Source organism: Neomonachus schauinslandi, chromosome 2, assembly GCF_002201575.2.
Source record: "Neomonachus schauinslandi chromosome 2, ASM220157v2, whole genome shotgun sequence".
NCBI classification, from domain to species: Eukaryota; Metazoa; Chordata; class Mammalia; order Carnivora; family Phocidae; genus Neomonachus; species Neomonachus schauinslandi.
This window is the reverse complement of record NC_058404.1, coordinates 161,884,070-161,907,722: the sequence shown is the minus strand read 5'-3', so window position 1 is coordinate 161,907,722 and position 23,653 is coordinate 161,884,070. Positions and strand designations below refer to the sequence as shown.

Below are 23,653 nucleotides of genomic sequence, written 5' to 3'. Positions count from 1 at the left end.
GTCAGAAAATTGAATCTTTAAAAATTCAATTCACAGTGGTATTAAAATCTTTAAAATACCCACAAATAAATCTAATTCCCTCTTAGAAAGAAAATCATAAGCTGGACATGCTGATTTTAAGACATTGTGGTATTAATTCTGTGACAGATAAACTGGCCACTGAAACAGACTAGAAACTGAGAAATAAACTCACTGTTATATGGTATTTTAGTACATTACATATCAATAGGAAAAAGATGAATATCTTTTGGCTCTAAATAAGAAAACCAACATTTTTTTAAAAGATTTTATTTGAGAGAGAGAGAGAGAGATAGCGAGAGAGAACATGAAGGAGAGGGAGAAGCAGACTCCCTGCTGGGCCAGGAGCCCAGTGTGGGGCTCAATCCCAGAACCCTGGGATCATGACCTGAGCCAAAGGCAGACGCTTAACGACTGAGCCACGCAGGCGCCCTGAGAAAACCAACATTTTTTAAGTGGCTCAAAAATGAGAAGAATTATTATCTCACAAAACAAGATATTTGAGCTAAGGTTCAAAGTCATCAAAGATCCAAGTTCTGCCTGTCCTCCTCAGGATCTCAGTGAGCTCCCTTCATTATCACAAAATGCTCATGTCTCAAACATCAAGAAGCAGAAAAAAGAGACTGTTTCTTCATTACGTATCTTCTGTCAGGGCAAAAGAAAATCCTCCCTAGAAACACTTCCAGCAAACTACTCTTTGCTTGTCTTTGGCTTGAACTGCTAAACTAATCATTAGGTAGGGAAATGAGAATGCCAATGTACTCTGAGAGCAATCAGGATTTGCCTGAATCATTTGGGAAAAGAGTAGACACTGGAACAAATTGGTGTTCTGCCAACATGAGAAAGAGGAAAATGACTCTTAGGTAAGTAATTTATGGTACAATGGAGTATTCGATAAATAGCGTGGGGAGACTAGACTATTCATATGGAAGAAAAGAAAGCTAGATCTGAATAATACCATAAACAAAAATAAATTCCATGTGGATTAAAATTTCAAATGTCAAAAGTTAATTTTTAGCAGAAAATACAGAACAATATGTTTTGAAATCAGGGGTAGAAATAGATGTCTAGGGGCACCTGGGTGGCTCAGTCGTTAAGCGTCTGCCTTCAGCTCAGGTCATGATCCCGGGGTCCTGGGATCGAGCCCCGCATCAGGCTCCCTGCTCTGCGGGAAGCCTGCTTCTCCCTCTCCCTCTGCCCCTGCTTGTGTTCCCTCTCTCGCTGTTCCTCTCTCTGTCAAATAAATAAATAAAATCTTTTTAAAAAAAAGAAATCTATTTCTTTTTTTTTTTAAGATTTTATTTATTTATTTGAGAGAGAGAGAATGAGAGAGAAAGCACATGAGAGGGGTTAGGGTCAGAGGGAGAAGCAGACTCTCCGCCAAGCAGGGAGCCCGATGTGGGACTCGATCCAGGGACTCCAGAATCATGACCTGAGCCGAAGGCAGTCGCCCAACCAACTGAGCCACCCAGCGCCCCAGTAGATTTCTAATATAAACCACAAATAAGTACAAATCATAAAGGATAATATTAATTAGTTAGAATATATTAAAATTTTAAACTTTTGTACAATATACTGGCATTAAAGTTAGAAGACAAACCATAGCCACAGTGAAGTATTTGCATGATGTAAGACAGTTTTCTGTTACCCAATAGATAAAAAGGGGCACAGTACAAGTATGAGCAATTGACAGAAGAGGAAAACTGAAGAGTCAGTAAATACTATAAAAGATGCTCAACCTCATCAGTAGTCAGAGAATTGCAAACTTATATAAAGAAATAACACTGACCCACTATTAAAAAATGTTCTACTTTGATAATACTGAGTACTGGACACTATGTGGGGAAACAAAATGTCATCCATGCCTAGCAGAAGGGTCAACTAGGTCAACCTCTTTGGTGATCACTTTGTTGATATTTAGTAAATTCAACAATATGCATTGTCAGTAATCTAACATCCTTTCCAATATATGTATCCTAGAGAAACTCTTTCACATGTATACCAAAACACATGGTCTAGAATATTCACCACATTCTTTCTTGTTTCTCTCTCTCTCTCCCTCCCTCTACACACACATACACACACACACATGAATATAGAATAGCTTAATTATACAACAATATGAATTGTATAAATAAAGTGTATATTCATATAATCAAATAGTATGGTATAGTTCAAATAAATGAACTAGATCTATAGATGTCAACTTGAATTATCTTAAAAATAGAATGTTGAGAGGAAAACACAAGTTGTTTAGGAATATTTATAGTACAATATTACTTACATAAAAAGTAAAACCCAGAGCACAATACTCTGTATTATTTATGGATAAATAAGTATTTAATAAAAATACAGAAACAAGGAATCGTGTTTGTGATTACCTCTGGAAAAGAAAAAAGAAGAATCAGAGCAATGAAAGGTATAAGTATCAGAGATGTTTCAACTTTATTTGTTTTATTTCTTTAATGAAAAGGATATAAAAATATTAAAAATGGATAAATTACATTGAGTCTACGTGGGGAGTACATATAGATATGTCATATTATTTTATTTTCATTTGAAATGCTTTATAATTTTTTAAGTTTTCCATGAAAATATTTCATCAATCATGAAAAGGTCCTAACCCCATACAAATCACTTCAAATTCACTACATTCAAAAATGTAGTTTGCCTTCATTCATCTTTTACTAAGCATCATTTTAAGCCACATGCTATATGTTGTTTGAGGATTAAAGACTAGTTAGTGTCAGAATAAATGTAAATAGTAGTAATATTCTGCAAGGAAAGTAGCAAGGATTGAATAAAGATACCATTAAGATCAAGAAAGGTCCAAATGGCATAAAATTGAAAAGAGGTTAGTCAAATGCTCAAAAAACATTCTTGGTATTGAGTGAGAAGCCAAAGATGTCACTGTCAAAAAAAACCCAAATAAAAACAAAGCGAAAAACAAAAAATCAAAGGTATGGAAAATTTCTACTAAAATTTTAATTTGGAGGCTCTTAGAGAATATGATATAGAGTATATGTCAACAATATGACTTATTACTAAGACTACAATAAACATCAAAGTTTTTTCCTGGAAGCAAGCATTTTAACTATTAATATCCCAAGAAACTCCCATAGCAACATACCTGAAGAAGAAGTCTTTCAAAAGCCAGAAAGTTGTCCCACTTGGCAGTCTGCGGGTGTTTCAGAGTTTGAACTGTGGCCAGCCCAAGCTGTAGGAGCCCACAGTGATTCACTAAAGCTTTGACGTTGTTCTTGAAGAGCTGAATATAGGACATGAGCTGCCCCGGAGTGGCTCTCCCTGGAGAAACATAATAATTTATCAGTAGTAAAATCATGAGAAGAATGCCATTAATAATATTACTGCTTCCTACTGGCACAGAATTTCAGAGTTGGCTGCAAGCTTTCCTAAGCTCTTGTGATTCTTACAACAATATGGTGACAGTAGCAAATTTGAAACTATTACCTGCCTTTTACAAGTAAAGAAACAGGGGGCACCTGAGTGGCTCAGTTGGTTAAGCATCCGACTCTTGATCTCAGTTTGGGTCTTCATCTCAGGGTCCTGAGTTCAAGCCCTGCATTGGGCTTCATGCTGGGCATGGAGCCCACTTAAAAAAAAAAAACAAACTGGGGCACCTGGGTGGCACAGTTGGTTAAGTGTCCGACTCTTGGTTTCACTTCAGGTCGTAATGTCAGGGTCATGAGATCAAGCCCTGCATCAGGCTCCACACTCAGCAAGGAGTATGCTTGAGATTCTCTCTCCCTCTGCCCCTCCCACTCATGCTCTCTCTCTCTCTAAAAATAAATGAACAAATCTTTAAAATGTAAATAAATAAAAATTTAAAAATTTAAAGAAAACACACAAGTAGAGAAACATATTAAGTGATCTGGCCAAGGCTATATTACTAGTAGAACTTATTTTATAATTCTGCAATGCCCCACAAATAAATTCTCAAAGTCATCCAAATAAGCATTCTTTGAGCTCAACATGGAGTGCCTCTCCAAGCAGAGTACATAGCGATGTAAGAAGCAAAAAGGCAAAATTTCTAATGGTGTGGGTATGTATAGAAAGTAAGAAGAGAAATCCGTTACAACTGTGGCTAAAACCTTATCACTGATATCAGTGGGTTCATGACAATATTCATGAGGATCAAAGCTGGCTGTCACATGAAATAAAAATCTATGGAGACCTGGGGTGGCAAAAACACTGGAAGATGAGGCATCAGAAGAAAACACTGCGTATGAGTGATAAAGCACATTTACTACAATGGTCACCTAGACTAAAACAAGAGCCCTATCTCATAAAAGACTAGATAGTACAGAAAAACAAAACGTTTGTTGAAGATTCACTCCTTTAGAGCCTCTAAGTCCAACATTTGCCTATTGCAGTTCTTTGAGTCACTTCACATTGTCCAACGTATCAAACTGCATTCCTGCTGATCATGGGTGCTATGGACAAAACTCCTGAACACCAGATTCTCTCCATTGGACAAGGAGGTAGCAGTGGGGCCAAACATAGGTGCAGGTCAGGTAAATCTTTCCTACACACCTTATCCATACCATGTTTGTGGGTTGCTCTCCAAGGCCTGAAATCCAAGTTTGTTTATTATATCTAGGTTTAATATTTAGCAATGAAATCACCTATATTTACTTAGCACCTTACAGTTTACATAGTGCAAGCATGCCATCTTCTGATTCTCATAGCAACTCTACGGGGTGGCAAACAAGGCATGTGCTGCATCTGTTAGACCCACCTGAGGCACTGGGAGTTCAGTGTCTTACACAATGCTAAATATCAGGTATCACTTAATAAGTGGTTTTTGATCACAATACATAAAAACCAAAGACCTTGCCACAAGAAAGTTATACGCCTGCAACAGAAAGAATAAGAATAGTGGAATGGTAAGTAGTGAAGCAAGCCTCACTCATTTCTTTGGTTCCTTGGTAAGGTCTGAGTTCATTCCTGATTCTCAAGGCAGCAAGCTAATGATCTACTTGCTTAACTACTTACAGAGAAGAGCCTCATCAACTCCTTCTTTGTCTGGTTCTGAGTCAGGTTTATTAAGGTATAATTTACATAAAGTTCACCCTTCTTCTGGTGTACAGCTCTAGGAATTGTGACAAATGCATATAGTTGGGTAAGCACTATCACAGTCAAGATACAGAACATTTCCATCATTCCAAAGACTTTACCCTCTTTGTAGTCAATTCTCCTTCTCCACCCCAGCCCTTGTGAGCACTTCTCTGTGTTTATCTGATCTCTGTCCCATAGTTCAGCTTTTCCAGAATGTTATATAGATGGAATTATACAGTATGGAGCCGTTTGATTCTGGCTTCCTTCACTTCAGCATAATGCATTTGATATTCGTCCTTGTTGTTGCTTGTATTAGTAGTTTGCTCCCTTTTCTTGCTGAATAATATTCCATTGTATGAATGTGTCATAGTTTATTTAGCCATTCATTTAGCCATTCACCAGTTAGTGATCATTTGGACTAGTTCCAATTTTTTAGAAATTATGAATAAAGCCTTCACAAATATCCATGTTTAGGTTTTCATGTGAGTATGTGTGTGTGGACAAATGGTTTCATTTTTCTTGGGTAAATTTCTAGACCTGGGGTTGCTGGGTCATATGCTAAATGTATGTTTAACTTTGTAAGAAACTGACAAATTGATTTCCAAAGCAGCCTGTCCTGCCAGCAACCCATGAGAATTCTAGTACCTCACATCCTCACCAGCCATTGCTACTGCCAGTTATTTTTATTTTAGTCATTCTAATACATGTGTAGCAACATCTCACTGTGGTTTTAATTTGTATTTTTCTAATGATGAATAATGTTGATCATCTTTTTATGTGCTTATGTGCCATCCTGTATGTTTTTTTGGTGAAGTGTCTGTTCAAATCTTTTGCCCATTTTTTATTAGGTTGTTTACTTTCTTATTATTAAATTGTGCCATTACTTTTATTAAGTCATTGATTCAACACATATTTCTGTGACAGACACTGTTCTTATTGCTAGAAATAAACCTGCAAACAAATCAGACAAAACTCTTTGTCCTCACAGTGAACAAATATAAAAGACAAATGTCTCCTTGATACCCTCCTATTTAATTCAATCTATTACATATCATTCTCATTTAGGGATGGAGGCCTTTTGTGCAAACGATAACATGTTTACACAATGACATCTTTTAATGCCTATTAAAAAAATTTTCACATGAAATGCGTTCAATCAATGATTGCCATGACCTCCATGTATTTGTTTACACATTGTACTCCTGGTGATGGCAATTCGGTTCCTGTACACATAGAGCTTAGTCTATCAAGAGAGATGTTCATTAAACAATTATACAAATAATTACTTAATCATGTTTGCAGTAATACTGCTGAGGAAAAATACAAAATGTCTTGAAAGCGTGAAAGGCTCTTTAAGATTCAAAACTGCTGAACTGTCCAACCCTATCTCCTTAACTAAGGAGGCAGAATTAAGCTCAAAATACATATAACCCATTTCCAATTTAACTGTCTTATAGAGAGAAATCATCAGAGCAAGTCATCAGAAGGTCTGTTTAGATTTCTGTTGTAATAACCATATATTCAATTTAAAGATAAGAGTTTCTTTGATTCAAAAACATAGGTGAACTTTTTATCTAGTTAGCATTTCCTAGCTCAGCCTCTAGTCATCTTATTTACGTAATGCTGCCTGCCCACCTAAGGCATGTGATCCAAAGGAACAAATGAGTATAGAGAATTTGGTAATTGGAAATGCAACAACACACTACATTGTGAATTTAGTAATTATTTGCCTTTGCTGCCCTATTCTGTTCCCCTCTATATAGCTTTTTTTTTTTTTTTTTACGTACAAATGCCAGTAACACTTCATTAGGTACATCTTGATAGCAGATTTCTTTTTGCTCCATAACATGCTGCTTGGAATTCAGTAAAGAAGTAGGTCACACAGGTGCTTTAAAATATACGCTAGTGAACACTTTTTCATGTGTCTGTTAGCCATTTGTATGTCTTCTTCAGAGAAGTGTCTGTTCATGTCTTCTGCCCATTTTTTGATTTGATTATCTGTTTTTTGAGTGTTGAGTTTGAGAAGTTCTTTAATAGATCTTGGATACCAGCCCTTTCTCTGCAAATATCTTTTCCCATTCTGTGGGTTGCCTCTTTGTTTTGTTGACTGTTTCCTTTGCTGTGCAGAAGCTTTTTATCTTGATTAAGTATCAAAAGTTCATTTTTGCTTTTGTTTCACTAGCCTTTGGAGATGTATCCTGAAAGAAGTTGCTGTGACCAATATCAAAGAGGTTACTGCTTATGTTCTCCTCTAGGATTTTGATGGATTCCTGTCTCACATTAAGGTCTTTCATCCATTTTGAGTTTATCTTTGTGTATGGTCTTAGAGAATGGTCGAGTTTCATTCTTCTGCATGTGGCTGTCCAATTTTTCCAGCACTATTTATTGAAGAGACTGTCTTTTTTCCATTGCATATTTTTTCCTGCTTTGTCAAAGATTATTTGACCATAGAGTTGAGGGTCCATATCTGGGCTCTCTATTCTGTTTCATTGGTCTATACATCTGTTTTTGTGCCAGTACCATGCTGTCTTGGTGACCACTGCTTTGTAATATAGCTTGGAATCGGGCAACGTGATGCCCCCAGCTTTGTTTTACTTTTTCAACATTTCCTTGGTGATTCGGGGTCTTTTCTGATTCCATACAAATTTTAGGATTGTTCCAGCACTATGAAAAATGTCACTGGAATTTTGATCGGGATGGCATTGAAGGTATAGATTGCTCTGGGTAGCATAGACATTTTAACAATGTTTATTCTTCCGATCCATGAGCATGGAATGTTTTTCCATCTTTTTGTGTCTTCTTCAACTTCTTTCATGAGTGTTCTGTAGTTCCTAGAGTATAGATCCTTTACCTCTTTGGTTAGGTTTATTCCGAGGTATCTTATGTTCATCATCATTAGCCATCAGGGAAATTCAAATCAAAACCACAGCGATACCACCTTACACCAGTTAGAATGGCAAAAATGGACAGGGGAAGAAACAACAAATGATGGAGAGAAAGGGGAACCCTCTTACACTGTTGGTGGAAATGCAAGTTGGTACAGCCACTTTGGAAAACAGTGTGGAGGTGCCTCAGAAAATTAAAAATAGAGCTACCCTATGACCCAGCAACTGCACTACTGGGTATTTACCCCAAAGACACAGATGTAGTGAAAAGAAGGGCCATATGCACCCCAACGTTCATAGCAGCAATGTCCACAATAGCCAAACCGTGGAAAGAGCCAAGATGCCCTTCAACAGAAGAATGGATAAAGAAGATGTGGTCCATATATTCAATGGAATATTACTCAGCCATCAGAAAGGATGAATACCCAACTTTTACATCAACATGGATGGGACTGGAGGAGATTATGCTAAGTGAAATAAGTCAAGCAGAGAAAGTCAATAATCATACGGTTTCACTTATTTGTGGAACATAAGGAATAGCATGGAGGACATTAGGAGAAGGAAGGGAAAAATGAAGGGGGGGCGGAATCGGAGGGAGAGAGGAACCATGAGAGACTATGGACTCTGAGAAACAAACTGAGGGTTTTAGAGGGGAGAGGGTGGGGGGATGGGTTAGCCCAGTGGTGGGTATTAAGGAGGGCACATACTGCATGGAGCACTGGGTGTTATACGAAAACAATGAATCGTGGATCACTACATCAAAAACTAATGATGTATTGTATGGTGACTAACATAACATAATAAAATAAAATTTAAAAAATAAATAAAATAAAATATAGGCTAGTGAGATTTTCAAAATCTTAAAGTTAATCACAACCTTACATAAAACAAATGGAAATCAACTAACTGACTGCCAAAAATGCTACAATGAGACTGATGACTTGAGAAAGCTGCTCAGTTCACATCAACTAAAACAGCAAACAACCAGAAGCAGGTGCTGAAAAAGTAAGAGCAGGACATGTATTCATATCTCATATCAGAAAACAACAACAACAACAACAAAAGCTTGGCATGCAAACTTACATGGTGATTTTAAAATGTCCATTCAGAAGGCCTTGCCACACACTTTTTAAGGCCATAAAAACAAAGGTTATTTGATATCAAGACTGTATAATATACAGCAACTTTTTGAAAGATGATGATTTGAAATCTGAAAAATAGTTTTCAAGTAAGAAAAGCTATTGGGCTTTCTTTTTTTTTTTTTTTTAAGAGTTTTTAAGAAAGAGAAATAGGCTTCTTACTTAGATTTAGCTAAGAGAAAAACATAAAACTTTATCAACCATCAATTCTCTATATATTTTTAAATCCTTATTAAAATATAATTATCTCTTAAGGGAAAGTGGACAGATTTGGAAAACAAAAGGATTTAACATTTTAATATTGTTTGTGATCCTTACAATATTGAATTCAACTGAAATCAAATGCATCATGGAGCCTATTTTTCCATTAACTACATACACTTGATAAATTATAATTTTCTCAACCTGTTTTGTGGTTAAAATATATTTAAAATATCTACACATATCTATACATACATGATTCTTTGTTGATATGCTTAAAATAAAGAATGTTCTGGAAGGGGGGGAATCAGAGGGGGAGACGAACCATGAGAGACTATGGACTCTGAGAAACAAACTGAGGGTTCTAGAGGGGTGGGGGGTGGGGGGATGGGTTAGCCTGGTGATGGGTATTAAGGAGGGTACGTTCTGCATGGAGCACTGGGTGTTATACGCAAACAATGAATCATGGATCACTACATCAAAAACTAATGATGTAATGTATGGTGATTAACATAATAATAAAAAAATAAAATAAAATAAAGAATATTCTGTCAATGCCGGGTTTGATTTAATCATAAAACTGTGCCTTAATGGTAGAAAGCAACCACCACCAGAAATTTTGTCTAAAATACCATATTTAGCTACTAAATTTTTTTAAAACCTCTTGGCAATAGAAATAATAAGACTGTCATTGCATGTTTTTTATTCATCATTTTCATGAAAACAGTGTATGAAATTTGAATAAACAAACCTAGGTGTTTTAAGTCTTGCATTCCCAAAAATCAGCATTTCAATTGTCTCCTTTTTAATCATTTTTCTAATATAATAAAGGCGCAGTACATTAAAATACTTATATATAAGAGGTCCTGCTGAAACTCTGGTTTATTTGCTCATACACAATTGCCAAACAGAATAATTTCAATATTACACAAAAGTCACATCTGTTCATTTGTTTTTTTCTCATTATTTCAACATTTTGTGCCACCTAATAACAGCAGCTGAACACAAAGTAAACAAACACAGCTGAACACCGCAAGCCAGGAGAGGAACCAAGCATGGTATGCAGTGCCCATGCATCTCTAGCTCTTTCCCTTGGCTCTGCCTGGCCACGTGCCCTATCTTGGAAGTGCTTCCTGTTTGATTCTCCCTGATCTTCAGTGCAACTAAACAGCCTCTACTCCTCTTCATATCCCCTTCCAGTGAGCTACCTTCAACTCTTTTGTTCACATAAAGTCCTGTATAAGCTGTAACATTTCTTTATTTCTAGAAATTTAGCACATCTTTTTAACTATACTGGTATTTTATCAAGATTCTTACTGGTTTTGTCAGTGCTCTGATTATTAATCTGCAAAGATTTTTGAATGGGCCTCCACTAATGGTATTTTTTTATCCTAATATGTGATTTTGCAAAACAACTTTTCCAGGAATGTATACACATTATAGCAAAAACACCCACAACAATATATATATCAAACGTGACAACTCTACTAAAATTAAGCTTTTGACAGCACCATCAGAGAAAATTTCGAATGCTAATTCAACAGTTGACATAAGAGAGCCAGAATCTTGTGCATGAAAGATGGTTTAGGAGTTCTGTGAATAGCATACAAAAGGCTCAGGGGTGCCTGGGTGGCTCCATCAGTTAAGCGTCTGCCTTCAGCTCAGATCGTGATCTCAGGGTCCTAGGATCAAGCCCCGTATCGGGCTCCATGCTCCGCAGGGAGTCTGCTTTTCCCTCTCACTCTCCCTCTGTGCTCTCTCTCTTTCTCAAATGAATAAATAAAATCTTTAAAACAAAACAAAACATACAACAGACTCAGAAGGTAGACTGAGCACATAGTGTATATCCTCTCCTTACTCCATCAGAATGACAGAAAAAAATGAAAAGGGACAGGAACACACAATAAAGAGATTGTGAGATAGTCTATAAGCAGACAAAAGATTTCAAACATTTTGCCCCCATCTGTTGGTTATCTTTGTAACATACATTATATACTAAAACTTTCTTTTTTGTTCTGTCGAATACAGATGGTATCTTACGGCTTTTCATGTTCTAAGAAGAGAATAATAGCCCCCTTATACTTCCCCCTTACTTCTTAGTTCCCCCCTTTCATCTTGCAAATCAACTGTACTTTTAGTTTTACCTTGTCACAATGACTGGCATTTATATTTTGTTCTGTAACCATATTTATTTTTATGTGCTTTTTCTATGGTTTCATTAGAAAAGTTCAAAATCAATCAATAGTGCTTACATCAGTATAAATGATATAACTATTAATGACAGAGCCAAATTATGTGCTATGATTACCTTTCCTTATGCATATAATACACTTTGCTTCTAGAATGCTCTGTGGCATATTTCCTTCCTTCCTTCTTTCCTTCCTTCCTTCCTCCCTCCCTCCCTTCCTTTGCATTATCTACTTAACCAAAGCTTTAAAGTATTCTAACCTCCAATACAGTATCCTATCTTTGGAGTCTGGGGTTTTTTTTACCCTCCCTGAATACTGTCAAACCTTTCATTCTCCCATTCCAACACAGGCAGATTGTTTTCTAGGCCTTTCTGCACAGCCAGCAGCCTGGAACTCCTTTTATTGCTCTCCTCTGTTGGAACGGTTTCATTAAATCCCTGATTTTTCCTTCTTGGTATACTGCCTTTTCTTACTGGACATCTTTAAGTAACCTCAGAAAAGGAACTCTGAAGAAAGCAGAGTTTTTATATCCCTGAAAAGGCATTTTCTTGTCCTCAAAGTTTCATGATAGTTTATTGGGGTCTGGAATTCTAGGTGGCCAATAATGCATTATTCATTATCTTCTGGTTTTCAGGGTTGCTGATAAAGAATGTGTGCCAGTCTCATTCCTGTTCCTTTGTAGGTGAGCTTCTTTTTTCCATCTTGGGGCCTTTAGGATCTTATTCTCTTGTACTCTAAGGACTCACAGTTATTATGTCTAGCTTAGAGGTCTTTTTATTCTTCCCAGTTTCTTCTCAGTAAGCCTATTCAATTTGACTATGTCTTTCTTCACATCTGAGAAAGTCTCACATTCTTCCTTTGCTAATTTCTTATTCTCTGCTTTCTCTTTCTTTCTGAAACTTCTAATATAGTTTTTGGATATCCTGGATTGGTTCTCTATATCTTTTATCTTTTCTATCATCTTTTCCATTTCCTGTTTTTTTCTACATTTTAGGACAGTTACTCAGTTTATGCTTAAACTTTGGCTGTATTTTGTTTTGTTACATACCATAAAATTCACCCTTAAATTATACAATTGAGTGGTTTAGAGTATATTTACAGAGTTGTGTAATTATCACCACCATATAATTTGAGAACATTTTCATCACCCAAGAAAAAGCCCATTCCCAAATTTCCTTAGTTACGAAAAAGATACACTGCTATAGATCTACATATGTTGGAATAAAACCTGAATGGAATTTTCCATTGGGAGACACAATGATACTTAGTTATACTTAGTTATAACTGAGAAAAGCAGAAATGAGAATATTCAAGTAATTAGAAGTGAACTCTAATTTTTTAATATAATAATAATACTGTCATTTTTATCATATTTTTAAAAATTTTAACTTTTTAAATTTTTAAAATTTTAACTTTAAAAATTTAAAGTATAAATGCATGGACGATAAAAGAGGAATGGAAGAGTACTAAATGATGGAGCAAAACAATAAAAATAAAATGCCTACCCTCAGCCACCCAAAAAGGCTTTGCCCAGAATACATGAAAAGGTGGTACAGCAGAGGGAGCTACCTCCGCAGAAGGTAACAGCAACACCAGACTCAGAAGCCTCAGGTATGACAGACGTGGAAAGTGAGGAGTATAACATAAAGCAAAGTATACAAATATTAAGTGCATAGTTCAATTAATTTTTACATATGTATCTACCCATGTAACCACTATCCAGATCAACATAAAGAATATGCCCAATACTCTAGAAGACTCCTCCATATACATATACTTATCCAGTCAATAATGCCACAAAGGTAGACCATTACTTCTATCTCTACCACCACAGATTTTTTATCTGCTTTTGAACCTCATATAAATGAAGTTATACATATGTACTCTTTTGTGTTTAGCTTTTGTTCAACATTATCCAGAATCTCAATCTTTTTTCTTTTTTTTAACCATGCTTTATTGCTCTGACTATACCAGTTTCTTCATCTATTCTGCTTTGAAGGACACTTAGATTTTACAGATGGGGCCAATATAAATAATGATGCTATGAACATTCTATTACATGTCTTTTGGTGGACATAAGCACTCATTTCTACTGGTTATATGCCCACATGTTTGCTGGGTGAGTGTATACTTCGCTTTAGTTGATACTGTCAAAGAGTTTTCCATGGTTGTATCAATATCTTCACATTTTTTAAATTTGATTAAATTTAACAATTTAAAATAGTTTTAAAAGTATACATGTAATGTTTAAAATGAAGCACTACTGTATCACTAAGTTTCCTTCTGGTATTTTACGTTGGGTAGCCAAAACACTAATGAAAGAATCACAATGAAAATGACATTGCCATATTATAATATGCATCTTTATTTTATTGTTCTCATAATATTTTTACATATTTATTTACTTACTTTCTTATCTCGTTACACAGAAAAGGGCCTGGAAAGCAAGATACTAATTTAGGAACAAAGATTATGTTGAAGAGCAAGATGGTGGGGAGGGAGGATATACCTTCACTTTTTATTTCATGTACATTATGATTTGAATTTTCTAGAAGCATGTGCTAGTATTACTTTTTAAATAGACTCTTGATTCTGAAATAAAATCATGTCTGTCTCAGGTAGAATAAACAGATTTGTACAATGGATAAAGCATTGTCTTTCAACAGATTAAAGAAATAGAAGAGTAATCATACCTGCCTGCTTCCCACCTCTATCGAGGTCGAAGGGCAAAGGACTATGGTTAACATGCAGATGGAGAGATTTAAGTCAGAAATGAGAAAAATACTTCATGATCGCGATGACTATTAGATGCTGAAACAAGTTATTAAAGGAGGAAGAAGGAAGACGTTATAAATCTTCTACCATAGGGATCTGAAGGGCAGTATATACAGCCATCTGTTTAGTGAAAGCTAGATAAAGTACAGCTGGGAATTGATATCCATTTTGTAACTCCATATATACTGAAGGTTTCCTGGGATATCCTTTAAATTGTGTATGTCTCTCGTTACACAAATTTTGAGCTCTATGGTATTACAGAGATAGAGTAAGAAACTAATGCGAAAATAGCATTTTAATTATACAAATCAATTCAATCAAATGGTTCCAAAATTCAGAAGTTTATTGTAAAATATGTTTTCAGGATAGCATGGAATCAAGTGTAACTGCTGAGGGGCCAGGAGTCACAGATAGAAAATAAACAGCTCTCCCTGAAAGTTATACAAAACACTGAAATATAAAACCACCAGAAGCATTTATGGTTTGATTTTCCTTGGAAATGCAGCCTTCCTGAGGCTAACTTAAACACTGCATCAACATTTATAAACTCAGGAGAGAGCATGGAAGGGAACAGATAGATTACCCCGGTTATCTAGAAGGCAGTATCCAAGGCTGCCAGGGAAGGGGCATTTCCTTGGTGGGACCACTCTGACTTGGAAAAGAATTTCTGCTCTTAGGGGAGCCTCTAGGTAAAGAAATCCCACCCTGTTGCCACGGACTTTCTCAGCATATCATCCTCCTGGGTTTTTAAACTCCTAGCCCATAGTCTCATGTTGAAGATCCCTTTTATGTTGAGAAAACATAAAAATGAAGAGGAAGAGGAAGAGGCAGATGAGGAAAAAAGAAGAGAAAAAAGATGCACCAATTTAAGTTAAAAATATAGGGCCAGAGAGTAGATGCTTGAAGAAGGGATGTTAGAAATTCAGATTCCCATTTTGCCGATGAGGAAAACAGAGAAGCAGAGGCAACTTGAGTTCTGTTTTAGGTGATGGAGTATGAGAGGGAAGCATTTGTTTAGTGACCTTAAAGTGTTCAGGCATTATTAATTATTAACTCAGTGCAAACTCCGTTTCTCTAGATTCTCTACCGTCATACCCCTAAATAGAGGTCTTCTTTAGGTCTCTGCCTTCAGCCCTTCTTCTCAACCATTCTACCTTCTCTCTCTAGTTGATCAACCTTATATTTCCTTTAGAAATTCACTACTTAGGTTTCAACATAATCACTAGGTAACTAAATCCCAAATCTCTACTTTCACTTCTAGAAACCATTACTCTAGCCACACATTTTCCAACTGAGATGATCAGGGAACAAATCCTTCACACAGAATAATTCCACCCCCACATGTGGCAGTTGCATGACCATTGGTCATTATGTTTATAATGTGACTTACCTGCCCAGGAGACAATAAATAATTCCATCATACTATACCCTGCTTATACAGAATACCTTGAATTTCACAAACACTATGTTTCATATAAATCACCTCATCTAATTATCAGATTACCAGATAATCTCCTAAGCCCCCATTTTGCAGATGGAGAAACAGACTCAGAAAAGTTAAATGACTTATTCATTTGAAGACAAAATATTTTATACATTTCTTATCCCCTATAAGGACTTAATATATAATATGTGCAGATAATAAATATCTTTTATTTTTTTTTTATTTTTATTTATTTTTTTTTAAAGATTTTATTTATTTATTTGAGAGAGCGAGAATGAGAGAGAGTACATGAGAGGGGGGAGGGTCAGAGAGAGAAGCAGGCTCCTCGCCGAGCAGGGAGCCCGATGCGGGACTCGATCCCGGGACTCCAGGATCATGACCTGAGCCGAAGGCAGTCGCTTAACCAACTGAGCCACCCAGGCGCCCCAATAAATATCTTTTAAATGAATAAAAATGATAGTCTATTACCTGTAGATCTGGATAATATACAGAAAAAAATTTCAGTGAGCTTTCTCCCCTTCTATTTTGACACCTAAATATGATTCCAATGATCTCTAGGAAATTGTGCCAATCTTATACCCCAGGGAATGTGGAATTGTTTTAAATGATGGTTCTCAAAGATGTTCCACAGACCTCTGGCTTCCTGAGATACTATCAGGTAGTCAAAAAAGCCAAAGTTATTTTCATAATAGTACTAAGATGTTACTGGATTTTGTTACGGTGCAGTGTTTACACGTGGTACAAAAACAATGGTGGGTAAAGTGCTGGGGCCATCACACCAATACAGGCAGTGGTGCTGAATTACACAAGCAGTCAGTTTCACTTCAGAATGGTCATGATGAAACTGTAAATGCTGTTAATTTTATCAAATCTCAACCCTTAAGAAAACATCAATATCCTGCGTAAAGAAATGGGAAATATACAAAAAGCACCTCTGGTACAAACTGAAGTAAAATGATTGGATTGAGGAAAAGCACTAGGGCGATTACTTGAGTTGTGAAATGAACTAGCCCCTGTTTTCATGGCACACAATTTTTACTGGGAAAGACAAATGAAAAACTCTGATCCTTTACACATTTTCCCAAAAAATGAATGAAATGGGCCTGTCACTTCAAGGACAATGAAGGTTTGTATTGTCAAGAGCAAAAGTCAAGTTTTCATGTGAAAATTATAATTTTGGAAAGCTTATATCTGCCCCTATATCTTTATATTCCAAATAATTAAACATTTTCTAATGATTTAATTGGGATATCAACAAATATGGTTTTTTTATATAATATCTGTCAACAACCGGAAGATCTGCATAATTTAGAGAACCAACATTTTCCAAGTGACTAATGCACATGGTATAAACAACGTGTGTATAAAAGATCCACATAAAGCACAAGAGAGATCAAAGGCTTTTAATGTAATACGGTATGGAAAATCCAATGATACAGTTTCATATTTCACAATGTGATTAAATGTAAGAAATTATCTCTTGTAAAGCTGGTGTAGTATCAAAGAAGAATGCCTTCAATTTTCTGAAAAGGTATTAAAATAGTCCTCCTTTTTCCAAATATATATCTTTCTAGGGCCATTTATTTTTATACACTTCATCCCAAATACTGTATCATAACAGATTAAATGAAGAAGAAAATAAGAGAACACAGCTGTCTTCTATTAAACCAGACATTAGAGGTGGCACAAAAATGTAAAACAGTGCTACTCTACATTATTTTGTTTTAGAAAACAGTTATTTTTCATAAAAACATTACTCATGTTCACATGTAATAGGTTTACCGTATTTTTATATTAATAAATATTTTTAAAAATTCTCCCTGCTTGAATTTCTAATGGAATATTGTCTACCTATCAAAGAGTCAATAGATATAATCCACATAAACAAAAGTTTGTGAGGTCCTCAATAATTTTTAAGAATGTAAAGGGGTTCTAAGACCAAAAAGTTTGAGAACTAGTGTTCTCAAAAAGAAATCCATCAAACAAGTATATAATGAATACCAACTGATAGTATTAATTCAAAAATGTACTTATTAATTTCAAGAACATTTATTGGGTATAGAGTAAGTTCAAAGTCTTGTGTTAGGTGTGGAGAATACTAAGAAGCACAGGCAAAAATTCTCAGCCCCAACTACTCAGGGTCTGGTAGTAACTGCTGCAATAGCAATATGAACAAAAACAGTACCAACAGGAACATAAGATGCTGTCTATTAGAGAGGATGGGAAGGGATGAGAGATACACTGGAGAAAGTGTCAGATAAGATAAAGTCATGAGACTGAATGGGTATTTCAGTTTTTTGTGGGGAAGGGAGGGATAGAAGTAGGCTTTAAGATCACTGGCAATCATATAACTGAGTATCTATGTACAAGGCACAACAGGGGATACAAAAATATCTAGTCTTCCAGGAAACTAGAAGTAACAGAAGGCATTAAACAATTATCAGAAAAAAGAAGATAATCAGGGATGGCCTCCCAGCAGAATTCTACCAAACATATAAAGAAGAATTAACACCTATTCTCCTGAAACGGTTTCAAAAAATAGAAATGGAAGGAAAATTCCCAAAGTCATTCTATGAGGCCAGCATTACCTTGATCCCAAAATCAGACAAAGACCCCATCAAAAAGGATAATTACAGACCAATATCCATGACAAACATGGATGCAAAAATTCTTGTCAAGATACTAGGTAATAGGATCCAATAGTACATTAAAAGGATTATTCACCACAACCAAGTGGGATTTATTCCTGGGCTGCAAGGGCAGTTCAGCATCCACAAATCAATCAATGTGATAAACCACATTATTAAAAGAAAGGACAAGAACCATATGATCTTCTCAATAGATGCAGAAAAAGCATTTGACAAAATACAGCATCCTTTGTTAATAAAAACTCTCTGCAGTATAGGGATAGAAGGAACATACCTCAATATCATAAAAGCCATATATGAAAAACCCACAGCAAATTATCATTCTCAATGGGGAAAACTGAGAGGTTTTCCCCTAAGGTCAGGAACATGGCAGGGATGTCCACTCTCACCACTGTTGTTCAGCATAGTACTGGAAGTCCTAGCCTCAGCAATCAGCCGGCAAAAAGAAATAAAATGCATCCAAATCAGCAAAGAAGAAGTCAAACTTCCACTCTTTGCAGATGACATGATACTCTATGTAGAAAACCCAAAAGACTCCACCCCAAAATTGCTAGAATTCATACAGGAATTCAGCAAAGTGGCAGGATTTAAAAATCAATGCACAGAAGTCAGCTGTTTCTGTACACTAACAATGAGGCAGAAGAAAGAAAAATCAAGGAATCAATCCCATTTACAACTAAACCCCAAACCATAAGAAACCTAGGAATAAACCTAGCCAAAAAGGTAAAGAATCTCTACTCTGAAAACTACAGAACACTCATGAAAGAAATTAAGGAAGACACAAAGAAATGGAAAAATGTTCCATGCTCATGGATTGGAAGAACAAATATTGTTAAAATGTCTATGCTACCCAAAGCAATATACACACATTCAATGCAATCTCTATCAAAATACCATCAACATACTTCACAGAGCTGGAACAAACAATTCTAAAATTTGTATGGAAACAGAAAAGACCCTGAATAGCCAAAGGAATGTTGAAAAAGAAAACCAAAGCTGGTGGCCATCACAATTCCAGACTTCAAGCTCTATTACAAAGCTGTAATCATCAAGACAGTATGGTAGTGGCACAAAAACAGACACATAGATCAATGGAACAAAATAGAGAACCCAGAAATGGACTCTTAACTCTATGGTCAACTAATCTTTGACAAAGCAGGAAAGAATATCCAATGGAAAAAAGACAGTCTCTTCAACAAATGGTGTTGGGAAAATTGGACAGCCACGTGCAGAAGAATGAAACTAGACCATTTCCTTACACCATATACAAAAATAGACTCAAAATGGATGAAAGACCTAAATGTGAGACAGGAATCCATCAAAATCCTTGAGGAGAACACAGGCAACAACCTCTTTGACATCAACCGCAGCAACTTCTTGCTAGACATGTCTCCAAAGGCAAGAGAAACAAAAGCAAAAATTAACTATTGGGACTTCATCAAGATAAAAACCTTTTACACAGCAAAGAAAACAGCCAACAGAACTAAAAGGCAACTATGGAATGAGAGAAGATATTTGCAAATGTCTTATCAGATAAAGGGTTAGTATCCAAAATCTATAAAGAACTTGTCAAACTCAACACCCAAAGAACAAAGAATCCAATCAAGAAACGGGCAGAAGACATGAACAGACATTTCTCCAAAGAAGACATCCAAATGTCCAAAAGACACATGAAAAAGTACTCAGTGTCACTCGACATTAGGGAAATACAAATCAAAACCACAATGATAAATACCTAGTAGTGCAATTGCTGGTATTTACCCAAAGGATACAAACATAGTGATCCAAAGGGGCACCTGCACCCCAATATTTATAGTAGCAATGTCCACAATAGCCAAACTATGGAAAGAGCCCAGATGTCCATTGACAGATGAATGGCTAAAGAAGATGTGATATATATACACACACACATACACACAATAGAATATCACTTAACCATCTAAAAATATGAAATCTTACCATTTACAATGATATGGGTGGAACTAGAGAGTATTATGCTAAGTGAAATAAGTCAGTCAGAGAAAAACAATGATCATATTTCACTCATATGTGGAATTTAAGAAACAAAACAGATGAACATAGGGGAAGGAAAGGAAAAATAAAATAAGACAAAATCATAGAGGGAGACAAACCATAAGAGACTCTTAACTATAGGAAACAAACTGAGGGTTGCTGGAGGGGAGGTAGGTAGGGGGATGGGGTATCTGGATGATGGGCATTAAGGAGGGCACTTGATGTAAAGAGCACTGGGTGTTATTTGCAACTGATGCATCACTAAACTCTACCTCTGAAACTAAAACAAACAAACAAACAAACAAAGCACAATGAGATACCACCTCACACCAGTCAGAATGGCTAAAATTAACAAGTCAGGAAATGACAGATGTTGGCGAGGATGTGGAGAAAGGGGAACCCTCCTACACTGTTGGTGGGAATGCAAGCTGGTGCAGCCACTCTGGAAAACAGTATGGACGTTCCTCAAAAAGTTAAAAATAGAGCTACCCTATGACCCAGCAATTGCACTACTAGGTATTTATCCAAAGGATACAAACATAGTGATTCAAAGGGGCACCTGCACCCCAATGTTTATAGCAGCAATGTCCACAATAACCAAAATATGGAAAGAGTCCAGATGTCCATCAACAGATGAATGGATAAAGAAGATGTGATATATATATATACATATATATATTTATATTTATACACACACACACACACACACACAATGGAATTTTACTCAGCCATCAAAAAACTGAAATCTTGCTGTTTGTAACAACATGGATGGAACTAGAGGGTTTAATGCTAACTGAAATAAGTCAGTCAGAGAAAGACAAATACCATATGATTTCACTCATATGTGGAATTTAAGAAACAAAATAGATGAACATAGGGGAAGGAAGGACAAATAAAATAAGATAAAAATTAAAAGGGAGGCAAACCATAAGAGATGCTGAACTCTAGGAAACAAACTGAGGGTTGCTGGAGGGGAAGTGGGTAGCGGGAAGGGATAATTGGGTGATGGGCATTAAGGAGGGCATTTGATATAATGAGCACTGGGTGTTATATGCAACTGATGAATCACTAAATTCTATCCCTGAAACTAATTAAAAAAAAAAAAAGATAATCAGAAGAGCAGAGTGACATGATGACCAAGGGAAAAGAACCCAAGGAGGACACTTGGGTGGCTCAGTCAGTTAAGTGTCTGACTTCGACTAGGTTCATGATTTCAGGGTCCTGAGATCAAGCCCTGCATCAGGGAGTTTGCTTGTCCCTCTTCCTCTGCCCCTCCCCCAACTCGTGCACATGCACGCTCTCTCTCTCTCAAATAAATAAATCAATAAAATCTTAAAAAAAAAAAAGAAAAGAAAAGAAAAAAGAACCCAAGGGAGAAGACATGATTGGATGCTACACACACATCAAAAGGAACAAGAATTATCAGAAAGGAAATTTGTAAATAGAAATATTAACGCATGTAAATGAAAGTGGAAATAGGCATTGTCCCTCTATTACTCATCCACACTCATTAAAAGCAATCCATTCCCAAGTACTAAGCCATCCTCTATGTACCAAGCTAAACAGCCAGGGAAGAATATGATATGGACACTACCTAGCAGGTTTCAGATCCACATTTAGCTACAATTGCACTGTGGTAAGTGCAACAAGAAAAAGAGCTGTGGGTCCTCAGAAGCCAGAGCAATCAATTCAGCCTGCTGAGGAAGGGCATAGGAAGAAGAGCAGAAGGAGATTAGATATGGTTTCACAGAGAAAGTGACTTCTACATTAGATCCTGAAAAGTAAGATGGGCTTTGAAAAGAAAGATGTGTGTGTGTGTGTGTGTGTGTGTGTATGCATGCACACGTGTGCACTCGAAAGTGAATGGTTATATTAGTCAAGGTCTGGGCAGGAAAGAGATGGCACACTCAAACAAGGAAAATAAGGCAAGCTTAATGATGGGACTTTTTACAAGAATGCAGGTTAAGGAAACCAACAAGGGACGAGTAGAAGGATGCAACCAATAGCATCCTGGCAAGGAAGAAGACAGATAAATGATACCCTAACGACATTCTCCTCTCACCCTCTAAAACCCCTGCCGGTGCCTCCCATTGGCCGAATCTACCTGAGAGGTCAAGGACAGGGAAGCCTGTTGAGGTAGTCCAAAATGGTTAGTCTCCAGAAGCACAGTAGAGAAGGGGGACGTGGATCTGCAGGGACAATCAAATGGGAAGATTGCAGGCAAAGACAAGAAAGATCTGGCTCTGCAGGAGTTCCTGCTGGGGTATGGGGAGAAGGGAGGGAAGCCAGTGGGAAAGGATGGGGAAAACATCTAGCCAGATGGCAGAGGAATTTTATAATCAGCATGCTGAGGAGGTCGGCCACTCTCTTGAGGCAGTGGGGGCCCACCCAAGGGTTTTAAGCACAGGAATGGCACAATCATCTCTGTGTCTCAGTAGTTTGATTCCTCTATCTAGACAGAGGCCTGATACAGAAGTCAGCAGACCCAGGTTTCTATCCTGGCTTACTTGCTGTAAGACTGTATCAGTCTGGGCCCAGGAAGGCACAAGACAAAGCAGTTATCTGAACAGAGAAAATGTAACGTGCAAAACTGTTAACTGCATCCCTGAAAGGGTACAAAGAGAACCCCAAGGTATCGTAGCCGTGGCAACTGTTGGAAGCAGATCCCACCACTGGACGGAGGAAACAAAGGGAAGAGGTCGGAATTATTAAAACTGAGAAACACAGGGACGTGTGACTGAAACTCAGACGTCCGAGAACCGAGCCCTCCTCGGCGGCGCGGGCACCTCTGCAGGGGCAGGCCTACGAAGCCGCTCCTGCACCGGGCGGCGGACTGCACAGTGGATTCAGCCACTATGGCCACGCGGCCCGGAGCTGCTGTGGTGCCGGGGTGCCCGCCTGACCCTGACGAGCAGAAGGGAAGGCGGCAGGAAGCAGAGAGGAAGGGGCACGTGGCTCCTTCCCTGCCAGCCTTGCCCTCTCCCTCTAGCAGGGAGCCAGCCGGAGCATTACAGACGGGAAGGGTGAGGTGAGAGCTGAGAGACAGTAACTTCACAACTGGCAGGGGAATCCTGGCAAAGAAACGGCACCTTTTTGGGTCTCAGTCTTTCCTGTCTGTGAAATGGGAGTAAAAAAAAAAGTACCAAATTCAAAAGATTATTGAAAGCATTGCATGAAACAAACCGTGTAAAACTCTGCTAAGTGGCGCGTGGGTGGCTCAGCTGGTTAAGCAGCTGCCTTCGGCTCAGGTCATGATCCCAGC

The 23,653-nt window shown here is 37.2% G+C and overlaps 1 protein-coding gene across 1 annotated transcript in view; it reads right to left on the bottom strand.

The window, feature by feature from the left end:
- SCFD2 (sec1 family domain containing 2) overlaps positions 1–23,653 on the bottom strand; it is a 438,974-nt gene that overhangs the window by 326,802 nt on the left and 88,519 nt on the right. Inside the window, exon 4 of the mRNA XM_021701578.1 lies at positions 3,149–3,324. Within this exon, the coding sequence (XP_021557253.1) occupies positions 3,149–3,324 (176 nt within the window). The remainder of the gene's footprint in view (positions 1–3,148; positions 3,325–23,653) is intronic.